We start from the raw sequence: 18710 nt of genomic DNA on the forward strand, positions 1-18710 counted from the left end.
AAGACTGGGTAACTCAGATGAACCCTCCCAGACAGCTAGAAAAGCTGTCGATTTTAAAAAATTGAATCAAATACATCAGATAATTAACAAAGGGTAGAGAATTACCAGGCCACAGTCTAAAGACGGCAGAAAGCAGAGAAGTAAGCCACACCTGGGGCTTCTTTCACTATAGGGACATTTGACAATTCTGGAAAAGATAGCTAGGAGGCTGTTCAGTATTTTTGCCAGTTTCGTAAGGCTACTGGAACAAAAGTTGAAGTCCAAGTCCTGTCAAGAGTGAGAGCCTGGCAAAACCCTCAGGATTGGACTGGGACTCTGAAAGCTGCATCTTAGGAATAAGGGTGAACCAGAAATAAACTGAAACTTTCATGGACTGCAGTCCAGTTTCAAGTCATCCGGGTAGACCAGAAAATTTCAATCCCTGAAACTGAATTAAGGTGATCCTGTCCTACCAATGCTTCTTCCAGGCATCTAAGGGCAAGGAAAATCCTCTATGAAGGAACATAATATTATCTGAGATTTTAAGCTATGTCTACAATTTTTCAAATAAAATATCTGGCACATAGCGAAAGAAAATCAGGCATAAGAGAAAAGACGATATGAACATGATGCAGCAGAAAAAAACAGATGTTAAAAACAGAAACAGGGACGTTCTAGATATTGGGATTATCAGAGAAAGACTTTAAGATAACTACTTTATTTTCAAAGAGATAACAGATTATATTTAAACTTTTGGCAGAGAATTCAAACCTATAAATAATACGAGAGATGTGAAAAATAAATAGAAATTCAAGAATTAAAAAATGTTTCAAAGGGGTGAAATCACACATTGTATGTTCTCTGGCCACAATGCAATTACGTCAGAAATTATTGATAAAAAGATAATTTTCATATGTTTTAAAATTAAGAAATACACATCTAAATGGAATAAATATACCTCTAAATCAAAGAGGAAGTAATAGTGGAAATTAGAAAATATTTTTGAACTAAATTATAAAAAAAATAATGCTATAGTATGCAGTTAAAATTGTACTTAGAGAAAGGTTAAATGGATATGTTAGAAGAAGAAACATTAAAAATTAATGAGTTAAATACCTTATAAGAAGATACAAGAGGGACTTCCCTGGTGGTTCAGTGGTTAAGAATCCGCCTGCCAGAGCAGGGGACACAAGTTCGTGCCCTGGTCCAGGAAGATCCCACATGCCACGGAGCAACTAAGCCCATGTGCCACAACTACTGAGCCTGTGCTCTAGAGCCTGCGAGCCACAACTACTGAGCCCACGTGCCACAGCTACTGAAGCCCGTGCACGTAGAGCCTGTGCTCTGCAACAAGAGAAGCCACTGCAATGAGAAGCCCGCACACTGCAACGAAGAGTAGCCCCCACTCGCCAATCTAGAGAAAACCCGCATGCAGCAATGAAGACCCAACACAGCCAAAAATAATTAATTAAAAAAAAAAGAAGATACAAGAATTAAAAAAAAATGGGGCCAAAGAAAGTTGAAAGAAGGCTGTAAAGAGCAGAAATGAATGAACCAGAAAACAAACAGTAGAGAAGATCAACAAAGCCAGAGGTTGGTTCTTCACGAAGACTAATAAAATTGATAAATCCCTGAGGAATCCAATAGAGGGCCAAAAAGAAAGGTAGCCAGTGTTATGAATTAAAAAATGGATGTTACAACTGATTCTGCACATATTAACAAGCCAATAAAAGGATTTTATGAAATCTTTATGCCAATAAATTTGAAATTTTTGATGTAATAAATTCCTAGAAAAATACAACTTACCAAAAGCTAACACAAGAAGAAACAAGAAATGTGAATAGTTATGGAATGGTTAAAAAAATTGAATTTGTAATTAAACTATTAAAGATATGAAATTTGTAATGAAAATTCTTCTCACAAAGAAAAATCCAAAATCAGACAGCTTTATCAGCAAATTCTTCCAATCACTGAAGGCAGAAATAATTCTAATTTTTACACAAATTATTCCAGAGAATGATAAAAGAGGGACAATTCCGTAACCTGTTTTATAAAGCCAGCAATAAAGGAAAAGTATAGACTAAAAATATAAGAAAAGAAGGAAAAACATAATTAATAAACATAATTAATGTCAGAATGGTGGTTAAGTTTAGGCAGGAGGGAGGAAGTTGTAATTGGGAAAGGGCAGGTGGGTTTCTGGGGGCTGACAATGTTGTTTCTTGACCTCAGTGGTAGTTTCCACTCATTTGCTTTATAATAAATCATTAAGATACACATTTCTGTTTTTTACACTTTGCTGTATATGTATTATAATTCACACTAAAATTTTTATTGAAATTTATGGGACCAGTTTCACTTAATGAGAGAATGGCAAAAATATTTGTTGACTCTCATCCTTAGATTTCAGTAATATTCTTGACTCTGTCTTTACTTACTCTAACAGACTTACAACTTGCATTTCTTCGAGATTATTTTTTAGAGGTTAATCCTTTAATGTTTACTAGTTTCCAAATTCCACTAACATATTATACTGGAATCAACAGTTACAATTACTCTTTTAAATAAAGGCATATTCTTGAATACTCTATACTCCCTAACTTGGGGCATTGTTTTTAAAATCCAAAATTTCATCTTGGGTTATAACACACGAAGATTAACCAATGATCTGTATGTCTGCAAGGTGTACAATATTAAGACAAATGAGATGAGTACAGTTCATCTGGGACTAAATAAACATCAACTCAGCAGTTTTTCTGGGAACTTTCACATCTGTTTCCTAACACTGATTATTTTAATCTATTTGTCTTCAGTCTTTGTCTACCCAGCCCTCATTCAAAAGCATCTGTCTAGATGTAAATAGCTTTTATAGTAACAGGATATTTGATTTAATGATCTGAAATATGAATGATCTTTTATTAGGACCAAGCCATTTTATTTCTTCTCTATAACTATAGTAAAAGGAACAGCTAAGTGAACATATTGTACATCAAATTTTATTTTGACAGCAATTATAAAGCCTATACTGAAATACTGCTCCTATCCACCTTTCTAAATTCTTTTTAACATCCCCTTTAGGGTAAACACTAAGCATCAAAATATAGCAGACTAAAACAATTCTGACTCAAATTATGGAGACCCAAACATTGGTCTATACACTGTTACCAATTTGATTAACTTAAATAAAAGTAGTATTTCTATCATAAAGTTTCTTACTTTTGGAACATGAGGATTAAATTCCACAGCTCTATGAATTGCTTCCACAGCATTAATTTCTGCTGTGCTTAACCCTCTTCTGGAGGCTGTTTCTGGAGAAAATCTGTAAGAAAACCACAAAATGAAGAAATAAATATTTAAATAAATAAGTATTTTAATCAATTAATTAACTGAGATCGTAATTTAGCACCCTAAATCAGAGGTTTCTGGTGATGGCTAAAGTCAAAGCCAAATGGCTACTAAACATAAAAGTAAAGCCTTTGGTTCAACATATAAAGGAAGGCAGCATAAGAAATGGAAATATTCAAGTTAACGTGAAGAAAACCTTCAGAAGTCCATTAAAGACACACTTTGGGCAAAGTAATAAAATAAGAAATGCCACACAGGGACATCTAGAGAATCTCATGAAATAGAAGTACATTCTTATCAAATTTTCACTGTTCACAGACTGTGAACAGTCCATTCTAATTCATATCAAGCCACAGTAATCTAAGGTGAAAGAAAGCAGTTGCCATTTGGTTGGTTTCTGAATAACTTACCTGTGCAATAAAGAGAAATTCATTAAGGACAGCCAAAAATACAAGGAAATCAGAATAACTCAGAATTATAATCTCAAAACAGGTAACATGAAACCTATTTCCCTACCACATATCTTACAATTACCATCATAGCTACTATGTACTGGATATACTTTCTATCTAGCATTGCTTTGGGCATTTAACACATATAATCCTCACACAACCACCCTACAGTATTATTATTCTCATTTTACAGATAATAAAGAAACTCACACTGATTAACTTGACCAAAGTTCCATAGCTGGTATGCTGTAGACTTTGAATTTGAATCCAAGTTCACTTAGCTCTAAAAACCTTGCTCTTTCCACTACACATAGTAAGAAGCTTCTAAGCCCCATAAGATCAAGGGTTATTCAGCAGGAAGTAGGGAAAAAAAAGCATTGTTTAAAGTCAGTGGATGAAAAACAATATTGAGTTTAGCAGTCTTTCTAAACTATTATAGTTTTCATAACTACTTACTTATCTGAAACAGTCCTTGTCTTCAATAGTGCTGCTGTATAACAGATGGCTGCTGACTTTGGAAGGCTTATATCTATAATAATAATTTTTAATTTGGGTAAGAATCACAAAAATATCTTAAGACAATTTCTAATAAGAATAATTCATAGTTCAAATTCAACGGATATAATATAGTAGTAAAAGCACATGGACATATAATTGGAAAACCTGAGTCTGAATCTTGATTCTACTATTTACCAGCTATGCATCCTTGAACTAGCACAACTTCTTTAACCTCAGTTTTCCCAAAATAGAGAAATGGTACTTTTCTAGCAGAGATTAAATTAAACCATGTCTGTGAAAGCCCTCATACAGTGGTAAAAAGTACTCAACAAATGCTTATAAGAAGCTGCTTATAATAATACTATCCAAGGAAAAAGCCATTGTATAGATAGAACTATGTAAAAACTCCACCTATTCACAGAGAAAAACTAAGATTAAGAAAAAAAAAAATTAACAGGACTTCCCTGGTGGCCCAGTGGGTAAGACTCCGCACTCCCAATGTAGGGGGCCTGGGTTCAATCCCTGGTTGGGGAACTAGATCCCACAAGCTTGCCGCAACTAAGAGTGCACGTGCTGCAACTAAGAAGCCCGCATGCCACAACTAAAGATCCTGCGTGACACAATGCAGATCCCACATGCCGCGACTAAGACCCGGCACAGCCTAAATAAATAATAAATAAATGTTAAAAAAATTAATAGTAGTTAAGTCCAGGTGATATAATCATGGGTGGTTTTCATTTTTTTCTTCTTCTGATGTTTTTGCATTTTCTACATTTTCTTAAAAGATGATTTTTTATAAAATAAAAAGAAATTGAGAACTACAATGAAATTAATTATATGAGTTCTTTCTTAAAGAATGACCAAAATAATGTTATTGGCAGAGTAAGACTACAGAACTCTCTTTCCAGATTCCAGAGTTATACCAGCAAATGGAGAACTAAAGAAGTAAACTTGCTTTTAACTTTTTCAGGATTCTAGAAGGGTGAAAACTGGGGACTCATAAAAATAACTGAAAACACAGAAGCATATCCAAGTTGCTAGTTTTATTTTATTTTTAATGAATAGGTCCTATCTGATTTTTCATATTCAGTCCCTAAGCTTGTTCATCATAAGTATCATAAGCAGGCCATGCATCTGATAAGTAACATATGGAAAGAATTTCTCACAAATTTCTCCATGAGCCTATACTACTCTAAAGCACTTCCTAAGAATTCCAGATGTTTAAAAGAAATAAACTTCTCTTTCCAAGTGTAACAAATTTCAAACTTTCCAAGTCATGGAGATTCCCAAGCTAATGGGTAGGAGCTTACAACAGGAGAGTGTGAATAAGTGACTTAAATGTGTTCTAATACAGTGAAAGATATGACCAGAAATATTATGCTAGTTAGGATGTTTCCAGCTTGGGGTTAAAAGCTGATGCCTTACTCAGAATGAGGAGAAAGGCTATGCTTCTCAAAAATTCTCCCAAATCCATTTGTGGTAAACTGGAACTGTTATCGTATAATAATAAAAATAGCCAACATATATTGACTTCTTACTTACTGTTGGGAGACTAGTAAACAAACAAATGGAATACCTAAGTTTAAGTTCAAGCTTGCCACTTACTGGCTAGAAGACCTTACCCAATCACTTAACCTTCTTCTACTCCAGTTTTCTTATTTACTAACCGGAAACAGTAAAAATATTGTACTTGTCCTACCACCTCACAAGATTGTTATAAGGATCAGATGAGATAATAAATTATACTTTGTAACTAAAAAGCATCGTAAAATGTTATTCTGAGTTACTCTTATATATACTCTAAGCAACTTCTGTTAGCCTTCCCTGCCACTCCAAAACAAATGAAGTGCATAGCACCCCATACTTTTCTATTACCTCACCTAACACGCTATGCCTCAATATAACTACTATTCATTTGTCTGTATGTTCCACTAAACGGTAAATTCTACGAGGGCTAAGTCCATGTCTTCTTATTCACCACTGTATTCCAAGTGCCTCACTCACATTAGGCGCTCAATAAAAAAATGAATACATCTTGAGAGAAGGAAAGTTCCTCCTTGCAGACTTTTGCTACCAAAAGTACTGATAAAGAGGATACTTAATAGCAACTTATATCCACAGATACTAGATACTGACTGGTAAGAATGCAAAGAGAAAATCACAGAAATACCAGAGTAGGATCACATTTATGATTACTTAATAGAAAAAAAATACTTTAACCATGCTATTAACTAAGAGAATTATCACTCACCATCATATTTTGCTAGAACTGCTTGGACATCTGCATAGGCCTGTAATTCTAAAAGTGATTCTAGGAGATTTTCATGGATGTTCAACATGGTAAGAGGGGGAAATTCTTTCATCAACTGTATATTAAAAAGAAAAAAGATTAAAATTATACAAAAGGAACTCAGAGCTGAATCAAATTCACTGAGGTAGAAATTCTTTTGTTTCTTAAAACTGTGGAGACTCAACCTCTAAGAAATCTATGTATATTAAATAAATATCGTTATAAAACTATCAATTAAAAAAAACAGTGATTCTGGGGAATTTCTTGGCGGTCCAGTGGTTAGGATTCGGCATTTTCTCTGCTGGGGCCCGGGGTTCGATCCCTGGTCAAGGAACTAAGACCCCGCAAGCTGGGCAGCATGGCCAATCAATCAATCAATCAATCAATGTTAGAAAAAAAAAGGAAAACACATAGTGATTCTGCATTAACTTAACTGGCAACTTAAAACACATTCTGTTTTTGAAGGAATAAAGATAAAGGTTGAGTCATCAAATTTACTTACATCTCTCATTATTTTTACTGCTTCTCTTATTCTTCCTAATTTTCTTGCACACATTGCCAGTCTTCTTTTAATATACACCAGTACATTGGTATCTCTCCCTATTTAGAAAAACAACAAATGACACAAAACTATCACTTTTATATTATGACCTGCTACTTCATTAACATATTACCTGTTAATTTTATTTGCTTACCTTGGGAGGTTCAATTAAAATTAAATTGTGTCAGAATGGAAGAATATTAATAATAGTTGAATTTGGGTGATGGACAATGAACGAAGGTTCATTATACTGCTCTATTTTTATAGATGTTTGAAGTTTTTTATACTAAAAGCTTAAAAAATATATATAGAGAGAACTACTTTTGCCTCTAACATTAAGTAATCTGAGTACAGTATATATAAAGTAATTTGTGTATACTTGGCAAGTAGATTTTACTATTAAAAGACATACATTAATAGGAAGAAATAACATTATTAAGTTTCTGCATAAACAATCTACTATTTTAATATTCTCTATTATCTTAGCTGACAAACAAAAGATATTCAAAACAAAATTTCCATGCTAGCATAAATTTTTGGTCAACAGCAAGTAACTAACAAACTACTTCTAGAAAGGGCTAACAAATATTTCTGGAACTATCTCATAACTATATCTGAGATTATATAAGGACAAATGGCATGACTTTTTTACAGATGTAGTTTCATTAGTTCCAGACTGCAAAATTACATATTCCCACAGTTGTGTGTTATAACAACACGCATTAACGAAACATACTATATACATCAATATTTAGTTTAGAGAGAAAACATTATCCTAATTTTAATTTACACAAACAAAAGATTGAGAACTTAACTCCAGGAGATAATGCATTATATAAACATATTTCAATTTATTGCCCATTATCTGCCAAAATCATGAAACTAAAGCCCTCTGGCCACACAAAATAGCAGGAAGCAGCAGCATTACAGATTCTAACATCTTTGGTAAAAGTGTCTCGATCACAACTGGGAGAGTATGCCTGAGAGTGGAAAGAAAGGACCTCAGTTGCTATGGCCCATATGGTCTCAAACACATCATGGAGAAAAAACAACCGAAGAAATAGTCAATATCAAGTGTAAGGCTGGTTTTGTGCTGAAGGGCCACTCCCTGGCATTATATGGAGATATATACTGTCTGAAGAGCAAACCAAATGATATACCTCTACTATTGCTTGGGTAAGGGTGAGGATAAAGGTAATAGCTGCTTATCATCACTAGAAGGTTCTCTTGAATCTTGAATACTTTTGAGTTGTGTTTCTCCAATGACCAGCCCAATTCTCACATGAAATAAATTATTGTTAAGTTTCAGAGCAGCACATCTCTCAATAACGAGAACAGATTTGTTCCCTTCCACAAGCATTCCCTAGCTAATATACATTTCTGTCTTGCTGACTTGAATAGATTTGTTATCTCTTATGAAAAGTAGCTAACTTTTAAGTATTAAGTTTTTTAAATTGTTGTTGTTTTGTGTTTTACACATAAAACAGGCAGTTGCAGGAACTAAAAGGGGAAAATTAGTTCAAATTCACTTACTCAGTTGAGCTTCATGCTGAGGACTTTGGTGCTGGCACTGTTGTGACCGCCTGTAAATTGTTTCTCCTGCCTTGAGTGCCTGTTTAAATAACCTTTCAGCATCTACAATAGTTGTTGCTTCTTCCTCAGCCAGTAGAACATATGCAGTAGCACAGCTATAAAGAAAGCAAGCAAGGCAATTTTAAGTAAAATGGTAAGACAAGTATTTTCTTTGGGGTATGTCCCTTTACATCACATTTCCGTATCTTTCCCTACACTTTCTGTAATAGGGAAGAACATTTGTATTCTATTACAAATTAATCACTATATGGATGTTGCCTATAAGCTTAAATTATATATAATGACCCATCTCTCAGAACCCTGCCTCCCAGGTAATGAGCATTAAGCTAATATACTTCTGTTTAGCTCACAGGAAACATCTTGACCAGGCCCACCTGTGAATGACTGCAGGGAGGAAGAAATTAACACATCCCCTCTGGAGGCTGATGGGAATCAGAAAATGTTTGACTTTACTCCCTCCCCTTTTAGTATAAAAGAAGACTGAATTCCAACTCAGGCAAGATGGTTCTTTGGGGCATGAGCCCACCATCTTCTCAGTTTGCTGGCTTTCTGAATAAAGTCGTTATTCTTTGCCCAACAACTCATCTCTTGATTACTGGCCTGTTGTGTGGTGAGCAGTACGAGCTTAAACTTGGTACTAAATTTTGGTTTTTCAAAAACACTTTCTATTTTTTGTTTTTATTTTGTTCTGTTATTGCTGTTAAACGCCTCTTGTGAAGGGGTATCTCATTGTGTTTTTCATTTCCCTTATGATGAATGACACTGAGCATCTTTTCATGTATTTTTCGGTCATTTGTATGTCTTCCTTGAAGAAACAGACATTTCAAGTCCTTGGCCCATTTTTAATTGGTTGTCTTTCTGTCATTGAGTTGTAAGAGTTCTTTATATATTCTGGATAACTAGACCCTTATCAAATACGACGTGCAAATATTTTCTCTCATCCTGTGGGTTGCGTTTTCACTTTCTTGACAGTATCCTTTGATGCACAAAAGCTTTTAATTTTGATGAAGTCTATCTAATTTTCCTTTTTTGGTTGTACTTTTGGTGTCATATCTAAGAAACCACTGCCAAATTGACAGTCATGAAAATTTGCTCCTATGTTTTCTTCTAAGAGTTTTATAGTTTTAGCTCTTAAATTTAGGTCTTTAATTTTTAATTAATTGTGTATGGTGTGTGTTAAGGGTCTAACTTCATACTTTTGTATGTGGTTATCTAGCTGTTACCATTTGCTGAAAAGACTATTGTTTCCCACACTGAATGGTCTTGGCACCCTTGTCAAAAATCAATTGACCACAGATGTATGGGTTTTTTTCTGGACTCTAAATTTGATTCCATCTAGATTAGATGGCTATTCTTATTATTTAATTACTGTAGGTTCATAGTAAGTTTTGAAATCAGGAAGTGAGTCCTCCTACTTTGTTCTTTTTCAAGATTATTTTGGCTACTGGAGGTCTCCTGTAATTCCGTATTTTAGGATCAGTTTGTCCATTTCTGCAAAACGGGCAATTGAAATTTTGATGGAGACTGCACAGAATTTGTAGATCAACTTGAGAAGTACTGATATCTTAACAATAATAAGTCTTCCAATCTATGAACACAAGATGTCTTTCCATTATTTAGGCCTTCTTTAACTTCTTTTGATAATACTTTGTAGTTTTCAGTGTACAAGTGCACCTCTTGGTTAAATTTATTCTTAAGTGTTTTAACATTTTTGACGCTATTGTAAATGGAACTGTTTTCTTAATTTCCTTTTCAGATTGTTCATTGCTACTATATAAAAAAACAACTGATTTTAAGTTGATCTTGTCTCCTGCAACTTTGCTGAACTCTTTTATTAGCTCCAATAGTTTTTTGGTGGATTCTTTAAGGTTTTCTATATATTAAGATCATGTCATCTGTGAAGAGAGATAGTTTTACTTCTTCCTCTCCCATACGAAAGCCATTCTTGCCTAAGTGCATTGGCTAGCACCTCCAGTGCAATGTTAAATAGAGGTGGTGGGATTCCCTGGTAGTGCAGTGGTTAAGAATCCGCCTGCCAATGCAGGGGACATGGGTTCGAGCCCTGGTCCGGGAAGATCCCACATGCCGCAGAGCAACTAAGCCTGTGTGCCACAACTACTGAGCCTGTGCTCTAGAACCCGCAAGCCACAACTACTGAAGCCCACATGCCTAGAGCCTGTGCTCTGCAACAAGAGAAGCCACTGCAATGAGAAGCCCACACACCAAAACGAAGAGTTGCCCCTGCTCACCATAACTAGAGAAAGCCCGCACACAGCAACAAAGACCCAATGCAGCCAAAAATAAATAATTAATTAAAAAAATAATAAATAGAAGTGGCAAGAGCAGACTTTCTTGCCTTATTCTTGATCTTAGCAAGCTTTGAGAGTTTCAGTCTAAAGTACATAGTTAGCTGTAGGTTTTTCATAAGACGTCCTTTATCAGTTTGAGGAAGTTTTCTTACATTCTTTATTTGTTTTTATAATAAAATGGTGTTGGATTTTGTCAAATACTTTTTCAGCATCAACAGAGATGATTGTGTGGGTCTTGTCCTTTGTTCTGTTAATGTGATGTCTTACACTGACTGATTTTCACATGTTAAACCACCCTTGCCTTCCTGGGATAATCCCACTTGGTCATGGTGTATAATCCTTTTAATCTGTTGCTGGATTTGGTTTGCTAGTATTTCGTTGAGAATATCTGCATCTATATTCATAGTGAATATTAGTCTGTAGTTTTTGTTTCTTATGATGTCTTCCTTTGGTTTTGGTATGAGAGTAATACTGGCCTCACAAAATAAGTTAGGAAGAATTACTTCCTCTTCTATTACTTTGAAGAGTTTGAGAAGGACTGGTGTTAATTCTTTAAGAGTTTGGTAGAATTCAGTGGTGAAGCAACCTAGTCCTGAGCTTTCTTTGTTTGGAATTTTTTAAATTACTGATTTAATCTCTTCATTTGTTACAGGTCTATTCAGATTTTCCTTTTCTTCTTGAATCAGTTTTGGTAGTTTGTGCATTTCTGGGAGTTTGGCCATTTCATCCAAGTTAGCCAATTTGGCATACAATTGTTCATAGTATTCTATTATAGTATTTTTAACTTCTTTAAGGTCAGTAGTAATGTTCCCAGTTTCATTCTTGATTTTAAGTAAGCTGAGTTTCTCTCTTTTTTAATTGGTCAGTCTAGCTTAAAGTCTGTCAAGTTTGTTGATCTTTTTAAAAATACCCAACCTTTAGTTTCATTGATTCTATTGTTTTTCTATTCTCTGTTTTGTTTATATCACTCTAATCTTTATTACTCCCTCCCTTCTGCTTGGAGTTTAGTTGGCTCTTCATTTCTAGTTCCTTAAGGTATAAAGTTAAGTTTTTGATTTGAGATCTTTCTTCTTTATTAATGAAGGTATTTACAGCTATAAATTTTCCTCTGATCACTCACAGCTTTTGCTGTATTCCATAATTTTTTGGTATGTTATGTCTTCATTTTCACTCATTCCAAAGTATTTTTCTAATTTATCTTGTGATTTCTTCTTTGGCTCATTGGTTGTTTAAGAGTTGGTTGTTTGGGCTTTCCTGGTGGCGCAGTGGTTGAGAGTCCACCTGCCGATGCAGGGAACACGGGTTCGTGCCCTGGTCCAGGAAGATCCCACATGCCGCGGAGTGGCTGGGCCCATGAGCCATGGCCGCTAAGCCTGCGCATCTGGAGCCTGTGCTCCACAACGGGAGAGGCCACAACAGTGAGAGGCCCACGTACCGCAAAAAAAAAAAAAAAAAGAGTTCGTTGTTTAATTTCTACATATTCCAATATTGTGAAATTCGAGATTTCCTTCTGTTATTGACTTCTAATTTCATTCCACTGTAGTGAGGGTGGATAGTTTGTATGATTTCAATCATTTTAAGTTTATTGACAATTGTTTATATCCTAATTATGATGTATCCTGGAGAATGTTCCATGTACACTTGGGATGTTGTTAGGTAGAGTGTTATATAGATGTGTTAGGTCCAGTTGCTTTATAGTGTTGTTCAAATCTTCTATTTCCTTGTGTATCTTTTGTCTAGTTATTCTATCCAATATTGAAAATAAGGTGTTGATGTCTCCAACTATTATTGTTGAATTCTTTATTTCTCCCTTCAAGTCTGTCAGTTTTTGCTTCATAAGTTGTTATTAGACATATATAAGTTTATAACTGTTATATCTCCTTGATGAATTGAACCTCTTTTATCATTATATAATGCCATTCTTTGTCTTGTAAAAACTTTTTGTCTTAAAGTCTATTTTGTCTGATACCAGTTTAGCCACTCCAGCTCTCTTTGATTACTATTTGCATGGAATACTTTTTTACACACTTTTACTTTGTACTTCTTTGTGTCTTTGTATCTAAAGAATCTCTTGTAGACAGCATATAGTTGGACTACCTTTTTTTCCTATTTATTCTGCTAATCAATGCCTTTTAATTGAAGAGTTTAATCTATTTACCTGTTTAAGTACTTAGTGATAAGGAAGGAATTGTTTCTGCCATTTTCCTATTTGTTTTCTATATGTCCTTTTTTTTTTGCTCTCAATTCCTGCATTATTGTCTTCTTTTGCGTTAGATACATATCTTCTAGTATACCATTTTGATTCCCTTATTACTTATCACATTTTTTTTGTTATTTCTTAGTGGTTAACAGTTAACAATTACATTTAACATCTTAACTTATAACAATCTAGTATGAATTAATACTAATTTAGTTTCAATAGTATACAAAACTTTGCCCCTATATAGCTCTTCCCCCTACTGCTTATGTTGTTATGGTCACAAACTGCAACTTTATAAACTGTATGTCCATCAACATAGATTTATAGTGACTGTTTTACATAGCTGTCTTTTAAATCATATAGATAAAAAGAACTGCAAACGCCCCCAAAATTAATATTGACTTTTTAATTTGCCTATGTAGTTACTTTTACTGGCATTCTTTATTGTTTTGTGTGGAGTCAAGACTGTCTAGTATCCTTTTATTTCAGCCTGAAGGACTCCTTGCAGCATTTCTTGTAGGACAAGTCTACTAGCACTGAACTCTGTTTTTGTTTATCTGGGAATGTCTTAATTTCTCCATTTATTTTGAAGGACAGGGTTGCTGGGCATAGAATCCTAAGCTGACAGTTTTGTTTTGTTTTGTTTTTCTGAACTTTGACTATGTTACCCCACTGCCTTACATGGTTTCTGATGAGAAAGCAGCTCTTAATCTTTTTCAGGATCACTTATATGTGATGAGTTGCTTCTCTCTTGCTGCTTTCAGGCATCTCTCCTTATCTTTGGCTTTCAAAAGCTTGATTATAATGTGTCTCATTGTGGATGTCTTTTGAGTATGTCATACTTGGGGTACATTGAGCTTCCTGGATGTGTAGATCCATATCTTTCATCAAATTTGGGATCTTTTCAGCCATTATTTCTTTAAATGGTCTTTTTGCCCTTTTTGCTCTCTCCCCTCTCTTTCTGGGACTCCATTATGCACAGGTAAGTATGTTTAACAGCATCCCACAGGTTTCTTAGGCTCTGTTCACTTTCCTTCATTCTTTTATTTTTTACCTAAATCAAGTTTGCTGATTCCTTCTTCTGCCTGTTCATATCTGCTGCTGAACCTCTACAGGAAATTTTAAATTTCAGTTATACTTTTCAACTCTAGAATTTCTATTTAGTTCTTTTTTATTATTTCTACCTCTTTACTGACATTCTCTAATGGTGAGACATAATTTTCATGGTTTCCTTTAGTTCTTTATACATGGTTTCCTTTACCTCTTTGAGCATATTTTAAATAGTTGATTTAAAGTTTTTGTCTAGAAAGTCCAAAGTCTGGGCTTCCTCAAGGACAGTTTTTATTCATTTTCTTCTTTTCTCTGTGTAGGGCATATTTTGCTTCTTTGCATGTCTTATAATTTTTTTGTTGAAAACTGGAAATTTTAAATATTATAATCTAGCAACTCCAGAAATCAGATTTCCCCTCCTCTCCAGAGATTGCTGTTGCTGCTTACAGTTGTGACTTTTCTGAACTGATTTTGTAAAGTTTGTATTCTGTCATGAGTGACCAGTGAAGTGTCTGCTCCTTTAGCTTAATGGTTAGTCAGTGATTTGACAGAGATTACCCTAAACACCTGAAACCAAAAACAAAACAAAAAGCAAGTCTTTGCAGATAGGTTCTGTGTGTGTATTGGGGCATACCTTCAACATTCAGTCAGGCAGTTTACAACTCTGCCTTAGCTTTCACTTTCTGTTTGTGCAGAACCTGAAAGTCAGACACACATGAGAGCTTAGGGTCTTCTCAAATCTTTTCTGAGCAGGTGCCCAACTTTGGGCATGTGTGGAGCCTCTGAGATTCCCAGGAATATGTGGAAGCTTTTAAAAGCGTTTATTTCCCAGTTTCTCATTCCCCAGCCTTTCCTTCCAAGCTTTCTAGTTTGTCTCTTGTTTGCCCTAGTTGTTATCCCTTGATCCTGGCAGCACTGGCTAATACATTTGCCTTTAAATATTTTCAACAATGCCCCCACAGTGTAGCTGTGTCAGTGCTGGGAGAGTTTCGAATTAACCAAAATATAGGCAAGCCCTTTGAGCTGGTTCTTCAGAGAGAAACCAGATGGGTCAAAGTAAACAACCATAATTCTTTGAGAAAAAGGTCCGTTCTGCTTCCTTTGATAGTAGGAATTATACCCAGAAGGCAGACTGTTGTCTTCAAGGCTGCCACTGACCTAGGGAGTGGAGGATGGGGTCAGTGTTAAGTTAAAACACCACAAAGCTCTCTTACAGAAATTCAGCTATTTTTTTAAACTGATTAAGCATTCTCCAGGTTGCAATAAACTCTGATTAGCTTTCAGAGTTTCAATAAAATTCATTCACTGCTTGTTGAGTTCCCTACACTGCCAGTTTTGTTCCACCTTGGGTAAGTCTTATTAATAAGGATTAGTATATCTGTGGTAGGGGAGTAAGAAGGGGTACAGGGACAATGCTAAGTTCACATTATTCAGGAGGCATTCCTTGATTAATCCCAACTGGAGCCATATTTTTACTCTTGGCACTTATTTAATATTACATTAATACTTATTGATCTGTCCCATTTAAATATTAAGTTCACTTATTTTTATTTTTTTTTAATTTATTTAATTAATTTATTATTTTTGGCGGCCTTTGGTCTTCGTTGCTGCACGCGGGCTTTCTCTAGTTGTGGTGAGCGGGGGCTACTCTTCATTGCGGTGCGTGGGCTTATCATTGCAGTGGCTTCTCTTGTTGAAGAGCACAGGCTCTAGTAGTTGTGGCACGCAGGCTTCAGTAGTTGTGGCTCGCGGGCTCTAAAGCACAGGCTCAGTAGTTGTGGTACACGGGCTTAGTTGCTCCACGGCATGTGGGATCTTCCCAGACCAGGGTTCAAACCTCTGTTCCCTGCACTGGCAGGCAGATTCTTAACCACTGAGCCTCCAGGGAAGCCCCTAAGTTCACTTATGATTCTACATTTTGTTTTTTCAAAATATAAAGTTGATAAAAGGAGCTATAAAAAAATAAAGCTGCTGTATGGCTTCCCTGGTGGCGCAGTGGTTGAGAGTCTGCCTGCCGATACAGGGGACACGGGTTCATGCCCCGGTCCGGGAAGATCCCACATGCCGCGGAGTGGCTAGGCCCGTGAGCCATGGCCGCTAAGCCTGCGCATCCGGAGCCTGTGCTCCACAACGGGAGAGGCCACAATGGTGAGAGGCCCGCGTATCGCAAAAAATAAATAAATAAATAAAATAAAGCTGCTAACATTAAAAAAAATTAAATTAAAGCCATGTTTTACTTATTTTGAATTCCCTTCCCATGCCTCCAATCCTACTAGCAACTACAGTTCTCAGGACTGAATGAATGCTTTAAATAAATGACTTAAATGAAAAACAAAATTAAAACAGGTGGCTTAAGTATTTTAGTACTCTTTAATTATCAAGTATTATCACCAATCAGATCAGCATTCTCCTTTTTATAAAGTATTTCTAGCATAATTTCTATTCAAAAGCATAGATAAGTTTACAATTTCAGAAGCAAAATACAAATGTCAATGAACACTGCAAATTTTGTCTTTAGTATACAAAAAGAGAAAGGGGACTATTAATGACTCCAAGTATCTTAGGAACAGAAAAAAGGAAACAAAATCACTTGCCTGGGTTTCCTTCAAAACAAACTTATTTTCCATATATTTCAAACTTACTCATTGTTTAATTCTAAAGCTTGATAGGCTGCTTTGATTCGAGCTGGAGGATTTCTTTCCCTCCATGCCTTCTGCATAACTGTAGGAAAAACATTTCAAAAAGTAGATGATATGGTAAACATAAAGTATCTCATGCAAAACGTATGAAGAATGAGTTAGAAGAGTAAACAAAGATTTAAATAACATATTCTTAAACATAAGAAATAAGAAATTGGGGTGATGGCTCACATTAACCTCATGAGAAATTTACATTAAATTTGGAAGCTTCACATAAAGTGGAAATTAAAATATTATTTCTCTGATTTATATGAATAATAACATAGATGGTACTTAATCAAGTTAATTACATCATTATACATGAACATTTATATATCTAAATGCATATTAAAATTGATATCAGATTATAATCTATGAAATATTCTAGTTCCTTTATCCTCTTGAAAAGGTTCTATGGAACTGTTAAAAATATACAAAAAAACTTAAAAAACACAGTATTTTTTTAATCAATGATTCAATCCATGAAGAATGTTTGAATTTGCATTTTGTATAAAAAGGGGGGTAAAAAGGAATTAACTTAGACTATTGTATATTTATGGAAAATGTCAGTCTCTACTAAGAGTCAAGAAAAGCCTGAATTAGGATATCTCTGGAATAACAATATTAGTTTTGCTGTCATTTACTGCACTAAAATTAAAATTTCACACTAAGCAAAGTTTCTTAAAAATTAAACAAACAGGGACTTCCCTGGTGGTCCAGTGGTTAAGAATCCACCTTCCAATGCAGTGGATGCAGGTTTGACCCCTGGTCAGGGAAATAAGATCCCACATGCCGCAGGGCAACTAAGCCCCTGCGCCGCAACTACTGAGCCCACGCGTTCTGGAGCCCATGCTACAACTAGAGAGCCCATGCTACAACTAGAGAACCCGCACACTCTGGAACCTGAGCACCACAACTAGAGAGAAGCCTGTGTGCCGCAACAAAGATCCCATGTGCCGCAACTAAGACCCGACCTGACGCAGCCAAATAAATAAATAAATAAAAATTTTTAAAAAAACTAAACAAAGTAGATCCATGAAACTATCTGGCCTATTTCAAGTTTGATAAGAAAAACAGAGAATCTATGAATGTTGCTTTTGGAACAAAACCTACAACTGTCCAGAAAGAATAATGTGGAAAATGTTTGAGTTTTCCTTTGGAAACAAAATATTAGTCTTGGCTTAGAAAAGGAGACAATATATTCTACTTGGGTAACAAAAATACATTTCTCACATCAAACATGTCACCAGCTAGCTGACAGCTAATGCTTCCTGAACTTGACAAATTGATGCAAGTCAGCACCCATTTGATAATAACCAGGTAAAGAATAACATTTTGCTTAAACATTAAAATATTACATAAAAATCAAGTATAATATTTGACTTGCCATTTTTGATGATGAGGCTCTCTTCTATAAGTTACATGATATTTTCAGGTTAAATTTTGACACTGAATCTTTATTAACAGTTTAAATGGTTATTTGGTACTCTAGCATATTAAGTAATACAGTAATTTATTTAACCAGTTCTCTTTTGATGGATAATTAATTTTTTGCTAATATAGAAATATTGTGATAACCATCTTTCAACATCTATCTTTGCAAACCTGACCAAAGAATGGGTGGTTTTTATTTATTTATCTATCTATCTATGTATTTATTTATTTATTTAGCGGGATGTGGGCCTCTCACTGTTGTGGCTTCTCCCGTTGCGGAGCACAGGCTCCAGACACGCAGGCTCAGAGGCCATGGCTCATGGGCCCAGCTGCTCCGTGGCATG

General features: G+C 35.2%; 1 protein-coding gene across 4 annotated transcripts in view; it reads right to left on the reverse strand.

Moving 5' to 3' along the window:
* ST7L (suppression of tumorigenicity 7 like) overlaps positions 1-18710 on the reverse strand; it is a 150498-nt gene that overhangs the window by 113432 nt on the left and 18356 nt on the right. For all 4 annotated transcript variants that reach the window (XM_060027326.1, XM_060027351.2, XM_060027333.2 and 1 more), the window contains exons 6-11: positions 16897-16975; positions 8636-8790; positions 7064-7161; positions 6523-6637; positions 4230-4302; positions 3193-3295 (exon numbers count right to left, since the gene is read on the reverse strand). In XM_060027326.1, the coding sequence (XP_059883309.1) occupies positions 3193-3295; positions 4230-4302; positions 6523-6637; positions 7064-7161; positions 8636-8790; positions 16897-16975 (623 nt within the window). The remainder of the gene's footprint in view (positions 1-3192; positions 3296-4229; positions 4303-6522; positions 6638-7063; positions 7162-8635; positions 8791-16896; positions 16976-18710) is intronic.

This window comes from Delphinus delphis, chromosome 1 (assembly GCF_949987515.2).
Source record: "Delphinus delphis chromosome 1, mDelDel1.2, whole genome shotgun sequence".
Lineage (NCBI taxonomy): Eukaryota > Metazoa > Chordata > Mammalia > Artiodactyla > Delphinidae > Delphinus > Delphinus delphis.